At 49.5% G+C, this 12,553-nt stretch overlaps 3 protein-coding genes across 3 annotated transcripts; 1 reads left to right on the top strand and 2 right to left on the bottom strand.

The window, feature by feature from the left end:
- Positions 1 to 3,112: 3,112 nt before the first annotated feature.
- On the bottom strand, positions 3,113 to 5,154 carry LTHEOB_11404 (uncharacterized protein; the record flags this gene model as incomplete). Its single annotated transcript, XM_035508157.1, has 12 exons — positions 3,113 to 3,465; positions 3,527 to 3,593; positions 3,651 to 3,734; positions 3,787 to 3,875; positions 3,933 to 3,993; positions 4,054 to 4,135; positions 4,185 to 4,427; positions 4,483 to 4,564; positions 4,622 to 4,754; positions 4,803 to 4,899; positions 4,945 to 5,061; positions 5,108 to 5,154. The coding sequence occupies 12 exons, from the start codon at positions 5,152 to 5,154 to the stop codon at positions 3,113 to 3,115; spliced, it is 1,455 nt and encodes a 484-aa protein (XP_035366481.1).
- A 963-nt stretch (positions 5,155 to 6,117) lies between these two features.
- On the top strand, positions 6,118 to 6,586 carry LTHEOB_11403 (Asp-hemolysin; the record flags this gene model as incomplete). The annotated part of the gene is made up of 2 exons (XM_035508156.1): positions 6,118 to 6,203; positions 6,259 to 6,586. 2 exons carry the CDS (start codon positions 6,118 to 6,120, stop codon positions 6,584 to 6,586), a joined length of 414 nt encoding a protein of 137 aa, XP_035366480.1.
- Positions 6,587 to 7,760: 1,174 nt separating this feature from the next.
- Positions 7,761 to 8,782, bottom strand: LTHEOB_11402 (Nacht and ankyrin domain protein; the record flags this gene model as incomplete). Its single annotated transcript, XM_035508155.1, has 2 exons — positions 7,761 to 8,292; positions 8,349 to 8,782. The coding sequence occupies 2 exons, from the start codon at positions 8,780 to 8,782 to the stop codon at positions 7,761 to 7,763; spliced, it is 966 nt and encodes a 321-aa protein (XP_035366479.1).
- Positions 8,783 to 12,553: the final 3,771 nt, after the last annotated feature.

Here is a 12,553-nt window from a genome sequence, read left to right as displayed (position 1 = left end):
TGGTCACAGCTTGGGAGAGGATGGGGTGCGCATACGACAGGCCTTCATGAAGCGGCAAAGTGCAGCAATGCAGAAATATTGAGAATCCTTCTCGATAATGGCGGCGATGTCAACGTAGCCGACTCGAACGGACTCACGGTTCTACACATCTCGGTCGAATTTCTAAATAAGGATGCCGCTTGCCTCATACTCGACCGCGGTGTGGACATCAATGCGCAGTCAGGCCAGCTCTTATGGCCTGGGGTAGATGAGCTCAGGATCACAGCACTCCATTTGGCAGTTCTCAGAGGAAACGGACTCACACAGCTCTTGCTGGAGAGGAATGCTGCGGTTGATATTGCTGATGGCAAGCATAGAACCCCTCTGGATCTCGCGCTATCCATTGATGATTTTAAGACGGTTCAGCTTCTTGTGGGTTACGGCGCGAACTTCAATCTTGAATCAACATTTGCCATCCAAGCTAGACGCCGGGCAAGCAAGCGGGGCCAGGTGAGGCTTTTACGTCTTCTATTCGATCCGGACACGGACATAACGGACTTTCTCAGTCTCACCGAAAGTCAACTAGATGATATTCTACTTGAGCGTCGTACGCAATACGGGCACCTGATCAATTCACTGGGAGAGTCCTTTGAGCGCAAGTTTCTCGTAAAAGACAGTTCAGCAACAGTCACTCTTTGTCATGCCTGCACGGATCTTTTAATGGTATCACAACCCAACGGCTACATCGGTCTCGGTAATGGACTGTCATCACCTGAGAAATGTGTCTCACAGGATCATTTCCGTCACAGTGGATGTCCACTTTGCCTCTTGATTCTACATATCGTGGAAGAGAAAAAAATGGACATACCTGAGAATCAAAATGTCCGATTAACTACCAAAACCGAAGTCGGAGATCATGTATCTCTTTCTTTCGATGGCTATGAGGGAAGTGGAATTCGTCTTCCAATACTCATTTCCTGTTTCAGAGGCAAGTTGAAGGACATCGGAGCATTCCGTAGATCAACCCTCTAACAGTATGAGTAACAGACCACTTGAGATCTCTGCTCTGCCGACGAGAAGCATAGTATGACAGAAACACAGGCTGTGGGACGTCTCTCGGGATGGCTTCACTCTGGCTCCAGGACTGCCTAACAAATCACACAGGATGCGCTATAGCCAGTGATGATGGTCCCCCACTCCCTACACGTGTGATAGATGTTTACAACCTCAAAAAGCCGTTTCTGTTCATCAGTAATGGGGAGAAAATACCATACTGTACGCTCAGCTACTGTTGGGGCAATACGAAACAGCTTCGAACCGTACAGTCAAACATTCAACAGCAGGTGCAGGGTATTCCACATTCTCGGCTTCCACGAACCATTGAAGACGCCATGTTTGTGGCCAGGGAGCTTCAAATCCGTTACATATGGGTCGACGCTTTATGCATCGTACAGGACGATCCGGCGGATTGGGCGGCAGAATCTACTAAGATGGCAAGCATCTACTGAAATTCGGTCTTAACATTAGTCGCTGCCGATGGAACGGACGCAGATGCCGGTCTATTCGGCACTCATCCGAAGAATCAGGGGTTCCCTGTTCCAGCACCGTTCACATTGCCACGGAGAGAGGATGTGAGGCTTCGGGGTGTGAATGCAGCTACGAACATGAGCAACCGCTCGTTCACCACTCCGAACGACCTTTTCATCAATGCATTCGAGCCTTCAGCGAGCAAGAACAGGCCTATCAATTCACGAGCATGGACGCTACAAGAGCAGCTTCTATCGCCACGGCTTCTCTACTTCTCAGAAACACTTTATTGGCATTGCAAAGAACACAATGCCACGGATATCCATCCGGAAGGGTCTCTGAAAAAGCCTTTTTCTTGCACTTCGGAAGCGCGTTGCATTATGACTGGAGCCTCAAAGCATGGTTCCTTCCATGAAAACCTCGACTGGAATTACGACTTTCGTGGAATTGAAGATTGGGACGATACTGTATCCGGTTACACCCGTCGGAAGCTGACGAAACGCTCCGACCGGCTCATCGCCATCTCCGGAATCGCAGAACGAATGCAATCCGCATACAAGGCTCCGTTCGTTGCCGGTCTCTGGGGTGGCCCATTTTTGCTCAGACAGCTGCTTTGGCGACCCGGGGATCAAGCGGTTATGAGAGAGGACACTCGTGCTCAAATGCCCACGTGGAGTTGGGCGAGTATCAACGATTCCGTCCGTTATCCGTTAGAAGTCAAGGACCAAGATCTGACGACTCAGGCGGAGATTCTGTCTGTGGATGTGGAGAAGGAGCAGCTTTCTCAATATCCTTTCTACGGGAAGATCTTGTTGAAGGGAAAGCTCAGAGAGATGACCCGCATGCCTGGGCGGGGCACGGCGGATGAAATGGGAGATGGCGAGACGACAGTTCCAGGCGTCACAAGTATATTCTCGTACTATCGGGATTGTGAAAGCAGCGATAGTGACCAAAAGGGAGTCTGGTGTCTTCCTCTACTTTCTTGTCCGTTCGTGCGCATGAGACGCCATAGAACCCGAACATATGTAGACGATGCCCAAAGCAACCCGGCGGAGGTATTTGGACTTTGTCTCAAGCCAACAGGTTCAGAGACGAATGAGTACTACCGCGTTGGATTTTTTGAGTTGCATGAGGACGTTGATGAGTCCCTGCAAAAATGGGATCTTATGGAACATTGGAAGATGATCGACGAGCAGGATGTTTCCATCATCTAAAATTTCCTTTCTTGTTATAATTTCTCTACTCTTTTTGAATATATACTTCTCCAAGAAAGTCATGGACGTTGCGCATGTACAGCCCAAGGCTACGTACTATCCATCTCCCGGATTAATTACCAATTAACTCCATGAATAATTTCTGGGTATCCATCTGCGGCAGAAGCAACCAAGGGATCAGTATTTATTGTTAGAACCTGAGCCAAGTTGCTCGCCGTTCAGTATTACTCCACAAAGAAGAGCACGAATTCATTCTATTATAAGCACTACGAAGATGGTAGATCAATGGTCAACGTTGGGATTATTAGATTTGTGGTTATCTGAATACCGAAATACTGGACTGTCAAATGAGCTCATGCAAGTCCATCCACAACTCCTCTATCACTCCTTTCTTAGTAAGTAGCATCCGGAGTTGGCACGAAGAAGTAAAAAACCTGATACTTCCTCGGGCGATCAATGTCCGACTGATCCGCGGCATAGACTCTGAAGTAGTCCTTGACGGCGGAACGGGAGACACCGACAATCTGATCGGCGTAGTGATCGACTCTCTCCGAAAACACCCACAAGCGGCTCTCCTCCTCCCAGCCGTTGAGGGACGATGCGCGGGTGCCAATGAGGCAAGTGTAGGCGTCGCCGTCCTTTTTCTTGCCGAACGACACGACCTGCGTTCCTATGAGGCTGTCGAAGTCAAACGCCTCGAAGCGAAAGTTTTCGTCCCCATCTGGGAACACCTCCGTGCTTACAACTACGGGTGTTTTCGTTGTTAGCTGTGGGAAGCTTTGAGGCTTGGAATCGTTTTGGCTTACTGTCGGTCCAGTTGTCGTCGGCCTTGGGCCTGCTCTGCGCTATATAGGTCACTGTCTTGACTGCACGCTACAAGATGAAGAGTCAGTAGACTGCAGTGGTTGTTCTTACGAGTTATTGACTTACCAGCACTTGCAGTTGAAACTCGGTCGGGCGCACATGGTCAGATGGTGTTCGAGCGTCATCGGGATGATCAGAGATGGTGAGAACCTGTCATTTGTCAGGAACGCTCGGCCTATCGTGAACAATGGTAAGAACATACTTTGTCCCGAATCTTCTTCGCGTTGTTGATTGCCCCGTCCAGTAGCTCTGACTGTTGGCTCGAGCCCTGTTTGTATTTGTTCTCAGGAACTTTATGCGAATGATCAGCAACGCCACTGGCTGCAAGTCTTCTCACTCAATACTGACCAGATTTGATGAGGGTCTTGAGAGCCTGGTATCTCGTGAAGTCATCGGATAGGCTCCAGCTCTAGTCCATGTTATCAGCACACACATACATATTTAGCAGCAGAGCGATTGCTTCACGCACCCTTTCGTTTGCTTCCGAGTAGTCGAGCGGGGCAAAATAATTGTCAAAGTCGGACAAGTTTGTGTATTTGCCGAGGACAGCGCTTGGGAAAAGTAAGCTTCCGAGAGATGATAGCCATCCGGGGAACTCACAAGAGGATATAGTCATGCCCGCCTGCGCTCGCATCATCAAAGAATTTGTCAGCCTTCTGCTTCACGGCAAGCAGATCGGATGTCTCGGATGTAGTGAAGTCCGCAGCTGAAGCCTTTGACGAGCCTCCTGACTCGTAGATGGTGATTTTGATCGTGGTGTTCTTCTTGATTCTGGAGACGGCGGTCTCGACTTCCTCTGTCACCTTTCCGTTCGCCCCGTACATGGAGAATGCCACTTCAGCCCTTTTGTAGATGAATGAGTATGCGGATATAGAGTTTCGTACCATTTATCACTCACGATTGCTTGATTTCTTCTGTTTCAGACGCACTTTTGACGGTGATGGATACCCGGGCGAGAAACTGGCCCCCACGGATAAAGTCTGAGAAGGGGGCTGTCAGCGCCTACATCACAGCTTCACGAGCCTCGGTTACAGTACCTGATATGAAACGGTCGCCATATTTCTTGGTTGGATTTTCTGTGTCGATCTTGTTGAATGTGTGCCTGTCGCTTACACTGCCTTGATGCTGGACAAGAACTTCGACTTGGTACGTCAGGGTGCTGCTTTCAAACTGATATGGTTTAGTCTGTGGCAAACTTTCGTTGGCCATGGGACCCACCTCGCTTCGGTCCAGGTAGCTGGCATTGACCTGGCCGCTCTGACCCCATCCACTCACAGTTGCTCCGGCGCTGATCTTGAGGCTTTGGGCAAGCTTCCTGGCATTCGTCAATTATGATTTCTTGCTCTGTCTTGAAACTTACTCGTAGTCGTCGACAAATTTGGAATTGTACGTTGCCCGGAACGGATTGCTTGGGCCATCCGAACCCTCGACAGTGACTGCGTTCTTGACGCAAAGCTGTTGAAGGTACGTGTTGTACCTGTCCAATTAGCTGTAGCAGAGAAGAAGTGCTGACGGGCTCTTACCCTTGGCCCTTCTGCATGCCATCGATGTACGGAACGAGTTCGCCCATGTTGAGTGCTTGATCAGATGTGGTGAGTGTAGAATGTAGTCCACCCCTCCATGAGGCCCATATACTTATAGCAATATGGAACACATATTTCTGGACTGCGTGGGGGAGGGTCCGAGAGCATCGTGCTTGATCGACGGCGACCTTCCTAAATTGGTAGTGTATAGCGATTCAATAATGTCGTGCATGTCGTGCATGGAATACGGGCCGGACCGCATCTTGCTTGACGTAATAGCCGCTCCGATCTTGATACTGAATCTAATTATTTCGTGCATGATCAAGTGGAGAAATTCGCCAAAGCGGTTGTCTGCAGCGATTTGAAGATCAACGCCGTGGCACTGCCCGCGCTAGTCTTCATAACGCCACTCGTTCAGTGAGTTGGTGGCGCGAAGTCTATGATGGTCGGCTACAACGGCTCGCTACACGCTTCGAACCGTATGATCGGTTGTATCGACCGCTTCTGGTTGTTTAGCAGGTCTGCAACACCGGAAAAGCAACCACACGCTACTGGTCGGATCCTACGCGAATTCCCCACCATCGTAAAACCCCGCAATGGGTTGCAGGCTTGGCGAACACTCTTCTGGTGAGGCGTGGTGATTCGCAAGTGCTTCAAGCCATTGTTGGCTTCTCCTACAGGAACACGAGTTCTGCTGTTGAATATCGTTGGTTGAGGAGCGGGGCGTGGAGGTCAACGATCGATGGCGTGACTGAGTTGCGCCATCAAGATGCATAGATGAGGACCTTCCGCTTTTCAGATGGCAACTGGAAGCGTAGATCAATAGTATCGGGATGTTGACTGGTCACGATAGGTTCCAAATGACATGTTGACGAGAAAGGATCAAGTGGAGGAGCGGACGTAGCTCCGGTTTGTTGCGCATATATATACATCACCCCATTACCATCAGCATATCAACATCTCATCCACCACTTCCACTGCAAATCCAAGAGAACAGCACAGCCGTCATCATGGCCTACGCACAATGGGTTATCATCCACATCATCAACAGCTTCCGTAGCGGAACCATCAGCGTCAAGAACGCCCAAGCCCTCTGGTAACACCCACAACTCCCCACACATTCGCCGCCATAATCCACTCACAACAAACAGGGGCAAATTCTACAAAGACAGCAACAAAGACGCGGAGATCTCCAGCGCCGAGGTCAGCCAGATCACCATCCCGGCCAACGGCACGGCCGACGTCGCCGCGTGCGGCCGCTCCGACGCGTCGTCCGGCACCGAGGGCACCATCGACCTGTACGAGGACGACACCAAGATCTGCACCATCTACTGGGACTGCCCCTGGGGCAGCAAGAGCAATCACTTCGAGATCCGCGACCGCAACTCCGCTGCCGGATATATGGTCAGCAACAGCCCGTACAACGCTGATTCTGGTGCGCTTGGTAAGATTGATGTCGAGGTTGCGAGGAAGGGCTAGACACCGAACTGGTGTGCTGGCTAAGCTACTGCGGCCTGCACAATAAGCGGAGAATATGGGTTGTGCAGAGCGGCAAAACTTGTGCCAAGTAGAATCGTCACGTCGCACCGAAATGAAAAGCTCTCTTGCAGGTAGAGCACCAGAGATTCAAGTGGTAGTGTTCAATGTGAAGCGCCAGTGAGGAATTGCTTTGCAATTACACGAAGGCGGAGAAACGAATGTTGAACATCAATAACGACTATGAAGTAATGTGTGCAAATAGTAAAATATTAGGTGAGGTCTGACTTGTGCTAGATGATGCAGGTAATGTTGGTCGAGCGGGAGATCGGCCGCGAGGATGACGGATCGGCCCGCAGATGCTAAGTCATGGAGGGGAAGGAGGGGTTTACATGCATCTTCATGTAATTTCATATGACCTACTAACGCATAATTGCATGGTAGCACGCACATCGACAAGAGCGCTATGGCCACATTTGCGGGGAAAGTGCCCTGGGAGCGGGGCACTTGGGTAGAGATGAAGGAAAGCCAGGGTTGTTCGACAGTCGCGATTCTATGCATCAAATTGCGGCATGCCTAACAAGGATAACATTGAACCATGATAGTTAATACAGAGCTTCTTGCAGCGTTAGCTGATGTGCGGAATAAATCAGTATGTGCACGGCGGGACGTAGCATTGCAAGATCTTCAACTACAAGTGCGGTCATTACGAGCTAAAACTGTTTGGCAAGTGGGGCTAGCCCTGTCAAACCCCGCACATGCACAATGGATTTCCGTCCCGTACATACCAGTTGCTACTTACCCCATGGAAAGCCTCCAACACGCTATTTCGCAAAGCCTCCGGTACTTGAATTGGCCAATAGTTTTTATTCGTCCACGATAGCAATCCTTTTTTTTCCTCCCTTTCTGTATGGAGTTTAGGGATGTAATGATAATCGTGTAGTAGTGGATATGTTAGTGGGGCTATCATAAAGGTACTGTGAAATCACAATCTCCAACTGTTTGCCCACCTGTAATAGTGGTGTAATAATGTGAATAGCTGTTGATATTTGCTGTTGGCTCTAAAGACATTTTCTCCGAGCTGTGGCAATGGGCTACAGCAGTGGAAAGGGTCTCTAAAATATCGAAATATGAAACAAAGGAATGTCAGTAGTAACGAATCCCGGTAGAACATTATTTACTTCTTCGTTTCAGGTATCGGCCCGCTCTGAACGTCATTCAAACTCACAACATTTCCACCTAGCCGCCTTCCAGGTCCCTTAAATCTCTCTGGTTGGCTAATGGCAGCAGGTCCATTCAGCAGCCTGTCCACTATAGCCCCGTCCATGGCACCCTGGGCGCCCCACGTCCCATTGCCAACTACCGTATCCCCATACTTCTGCTCAAATGAGCCTTTTGCCTTGTTCAGATCCAAGAACTGAGCGTATCGCACGTTGTCTCCGAGAATGGTATCACCATACTCTTGCTTGTTGCGCGTTTGACTGTTAGCCGCGGCTCGGTTCTCCTCACACAAGCGGAGTTGTTCCTTCAGTGCAGCTTCTTGGTCCTTGAACGCTCTCTCCAACAACTCTGAAGACTCGTCAGAGAGCGCTTGGAGATTGTGCATGGTTATGTGGAGACCCGCTAGTTGCTGGATGATCTCTGCCATGGCGGTTTCGTTCTTTCGCTGGAAATCGTGGATCTCTGCGGTGTTCTGCTCTGTGGTGGAGCTATGGTGAAGTAGGTCAGTCAGCAGCGGCTGCTGAATCGTGCCAAACGAACTTACAGGGAAATCATGTCCACTCTCAGGCTGATGAGTTGCCTCGCTTTACACACTTCCGCTTGAAACTTTTCGATGCTTCCCTTCTTCAGACTCGTCATCACCCGGTCTGTCCAACTTAGCTTGCTGCCTTCAGCTGAATGGCGAACACAACTATCCAGCTTCTTGTGGAAATCATCGCACAGTTTCTTGAATTCCGTGAGCACTGAGCTCAGAGCAGATTTCTGGTCCGTAAGCGCGTGGGATGCTGGCAGGGCTTGCGGGGACGCCTCAGTATACCGTTTCAAGTCGTCTAGGATGCTGTCGGTCGACTTGAGATCATCTCCGGCGCGGGTAAGAGTCTCCGGGGCATCTTTGATGCTATCAATCAATCCATAAACGCTCTTGACGGCCTGTAGAAGGCCTACAATGCCGGCAGAAATACTCAGAGGGTCAGACATCGAGGTTGGGGAGGCTTTTCTTTCTGAGCGAAGTGAGATCCAGTCTTGTGGGGAGTTATTGCTGGACCCTCAATCGGAATCGATTCTAAGGGTCTCTTTTATTCCCGCAACTTGATGAAAGGGCGAGAGTCCACTAGTGTGGAGCCACGTCACCGAATTCTGCCTTGCCATGCGAGCCCAGAATCGATATTTCACGATGGCGAATCACAGTCGCAATCACACATGTGGCGCCAGCCACTTCAGGCGGCACGGTATCCGTAAGCCCGACAAAACAAGTCAAGCTGGATCAGACGAATAAAGCATCAATCTGTCCTCTCTCAGTAGAACAAAGCATATCTTTGGAATGATATATCTGCAACCTATGAAAAGTATCTATGTGTCGACAAATGCCGACCTGCGTTCAACCTAAAGCAGCAGACAAGCCTGAGGGCAGGGATCAGGCGGGGCGACGGAAAGCTCGTGTCAGCATCTGCAAGGCTCAGCTCAGACTATTGTTGCATAATTCTTCGCGCGCGTCAGGTTGCTGGACAAGGGTGCCCCACTCCTTTCTTGGTGAGGCCGCCTGCTCACTGCTGCCATTCCTCTTCTCTGAAACCTTTCTCGCTGTCCACATACGCTGCCCATTCTTCTAAAAGATTGCAGAACGCTTCGGAAAACAAGAGGAGCACCAAACACTCGACTATGGCGTTTTACTCTCAGAGATTCGGCAACATCACAGCGAGGGACGGAAACTACATCGTCCAGGGAATTCAGAACGCGCCGTTGCGTTCTGCACTCGAACGGAAACAGTTCCGACATGGCAATCCCCTACCGCTGAACAGAAATTTTCTCGGTCGCAACGATGAGATTACGGCGATCAAGGCTGCCTTCCGGGAGGCCGATGCAGGGAAGCAGAAGCGATATGTCATATATGGCATGGCTGGCATCGGAAAAAGCGAGATCTGTGTTAAACTGATTAACGATATGCAGAGCGAGTAAGTTGCACACAAATGATTTCATTCCTGGTTTCTTTCCTTTAAATGAGGAACCGTGCTCGCCCGAAGAATGAGTTTTAGTATTTCTCACCCAGCCCAAGCCACTGTCCATTGTGCACTTCCAAGGTACATTTCTCAAGGCCGTTCCAGCCGTACACCAAATTGGATGTATTTGGGACTTCATCGGGTACACAGCAGTACATATACAATGCGGATGCTAACTGAAAAAGATTTTGGGGCATTTTTTGGGTCGACGCTAGCAACATCGCGTCTGCAGAGGAGGACTTCAAAAACATCGCAAATCAAATCCGTCCTGGCACAGAACATCAGAATTTGAGACACGCTCTCAGCGCACTTGCCGAAGTAGACTTCAATACCCATCCCTGGCTCCTTGTTTTGGACAATGCCGATGAACGAAGAGAAGACTATGCACAATTCTTCCCGACCGCTCCTGGGGGATCAATTCTTTTGACTTCGCGCAACCATGAATGTGCTATTCATGAGACCGTTGGCTGCTGCGAACTCGAGTCAGTCTCCTTCAACGACTCCGTGATCCTGCTCCTCAAAGCTGCCGCCAGAGTGCGGCAACCAGACTGGGAGTCCTACCGGCCACAAGCGGAGACGATTGCAGGACTCCTCGGCTGTCATACTCTGGCTCTGGTTCAGGCCGGCGCGTTCATATCTCAAGACGTTCGAAACTGGAATGAGTACCCCAAACTCTTCAAGGAGAACCGCAAACATCTTCTCGCTACCTCACGGAACCAGGCGCAGCCAAAATACCGCAATGTATATGCAGCCTTCGAGGTGTCCGCCCACACTCTTGAATCCGACGAGAAAACCGACGCGAGGGACGCGCTGTGTTTGCTAGGAATATTTGCGATGTTCCATCACAGCGGCTTTCCCACGTTGGTCTTTGAACATGCCTCTAAAATATTCATCTTCGCGGAGACAAATAAATACAGCAATAAAGGGGATATAATAACACCTGGTATTGCCAATCTCCTACCAGAATTTCTGTCAGATTGGCTAAATTCACCTTTACGGCTTCAAAACGGGCTGTACTGTTTGGAGGCTCTTTCATTTATCAAGCAAGCCAGTATGGGTGGGGTCACGCTAGTGTCAATGCACCCGCTCGTACATTTCTGGGCTAAGGATCGACTAGATCAGAGGAAGAAGACTAAAGCTTGGTTAATGACTGGCTCAATTTTCGCCCTCTCTGCGAAAAGCGATCTACAAAATCGTCATTCCTGGTACTGCAAAATATGGGAACTCCACAACAGGCAACTTCAATCTCACATTACTTCCTTCTTGGAAAACAGAGGGTCATGTAAGCCCCAATGCCTATGGGCTGTTGAGCATTTCGAAATGTACTACGCTCTCTTGTCATTACTTGAGGTGTTTTTACTTCATCGAGAGCAAGAGTCTTTTCTGCTTGAGCTTTTTAAGTCCACCAATGCAGAGCCATCCAGACCAGAAAGCATCGATTTGCTACCGTTTTACCAATTCATGGCCTCGACTTGGTCGCGCCTCAAAAAACACTCAGCAAGCATCTATTTATGGAAGCGAATAATTCAGCTTCAAGAAGCAACATCATCCCGCGAGATAGACCTTCTTGAATCTAAATGTGGGCTTGCCACAGCGTATATGAGGAGCGGAGAGACCGCAAAAGCAATCACGCAGCTTGAAAGTTTTGTTTCGATTAAGAAGGGTCTATACCCTGCTGATCATGAAGCTTACTTATCAACACAGCAGACACTTGGGCGCGCGTATCTCAAGAATGGTCAAGTAGAAAGGGCCATTGAATTGTTTGAACACGTTGTTCAAATACGGCAGAAGACGCTTCCAGAGAGCTCCTCAGACCGGCTATCATCACAGCACGCACTTGGGCGCGCGTATCTCAAGAATGGTCAAGTAGAAAAGGGTGTTGAATTGCTTGAACACGTTGTTCAAATACGACAAATGACACTCTCAGACAGTTTTCGAGACCAGCTATTATCCCAGCATGAGCTTGGGCGTGCGTATTTCAAGCATGGTCAAGTAAAAAAGAGTGTTGAATTGCTTGAACACGTTGTTCAAGTACGACAGAGGACGCTGCCAGAGGACTCTTCAGACCGGCTAAGTTCGGAGTATGACCTTGGGTGTGCGTATTTCAAGCATGGTCAAGTAAAAAAGAGTGTTGAATTGCTTGAACACGTTGTTCAAGTACGACAGAGGACGCTGCCGGAGGGCTCCCCAGAACGGCTAAGTTCGGAGCACATGCTTGGGCTTGCTTATTTTCACACGGCTAGGCCAGAAGAAGCTCTGCAACTATTTGAGCACGTTGCAAAAAATGAGAGAGTCGTGCTTCATTCGGCTTACCCTAGCCGTCTGAGATCACTACGTTGTCTTCCGGGTCTCTACGTCGACTTCGAACAGCCCCAAAAAGCTAAAGAGGTGGTGGTCGAGTTTGAAAATGCATTGAGGAGTTTTCCTAAGGATGATGCTCGATGGCGCGAAAACGAGCAATGGCTTGCAGCTTGGAGGCAATACTTCGGCATAGAGGACGGGTCACACGCACTCAGCGAATACGATCCTGACCTTGAGTCTGATGCTCTACCGGACTCGACCAACACGGAATACGGAAGTGGCAATGAGTCTGATGCTGGACTAGGTACGCATGATGCGGAGTACGAGAGTAAAGTATATGAGAAACCTCCGGGCTGGAAACGGTTTGCTAAACGCGTCTTTAAGCGAGGTGAAAGGAAAGAATGACAATAAAGATTATTGAGACGCGCGAAACAAATTGCTAGTAAACTGA

Source organism: Lasiodiplodia theobromae (genome assembly GCF_012971845.1).
Source record: "Lasiodiplodia theobromae strain AM2As chromosome Unknown scaffold_48, whole genome shotgun sequence".
NCBI classification, from domain to species: Eukaryota; Fungi; Ascomycota; class Dothideomycetes; order Botryosphaeriales; family Botryosphaeriaceae; genus Lasiodiplodia; species Lasiodiplodia theobromae.
This window is presented reverse-complemented; position numbering and strand designations above follow the sequence as displayed.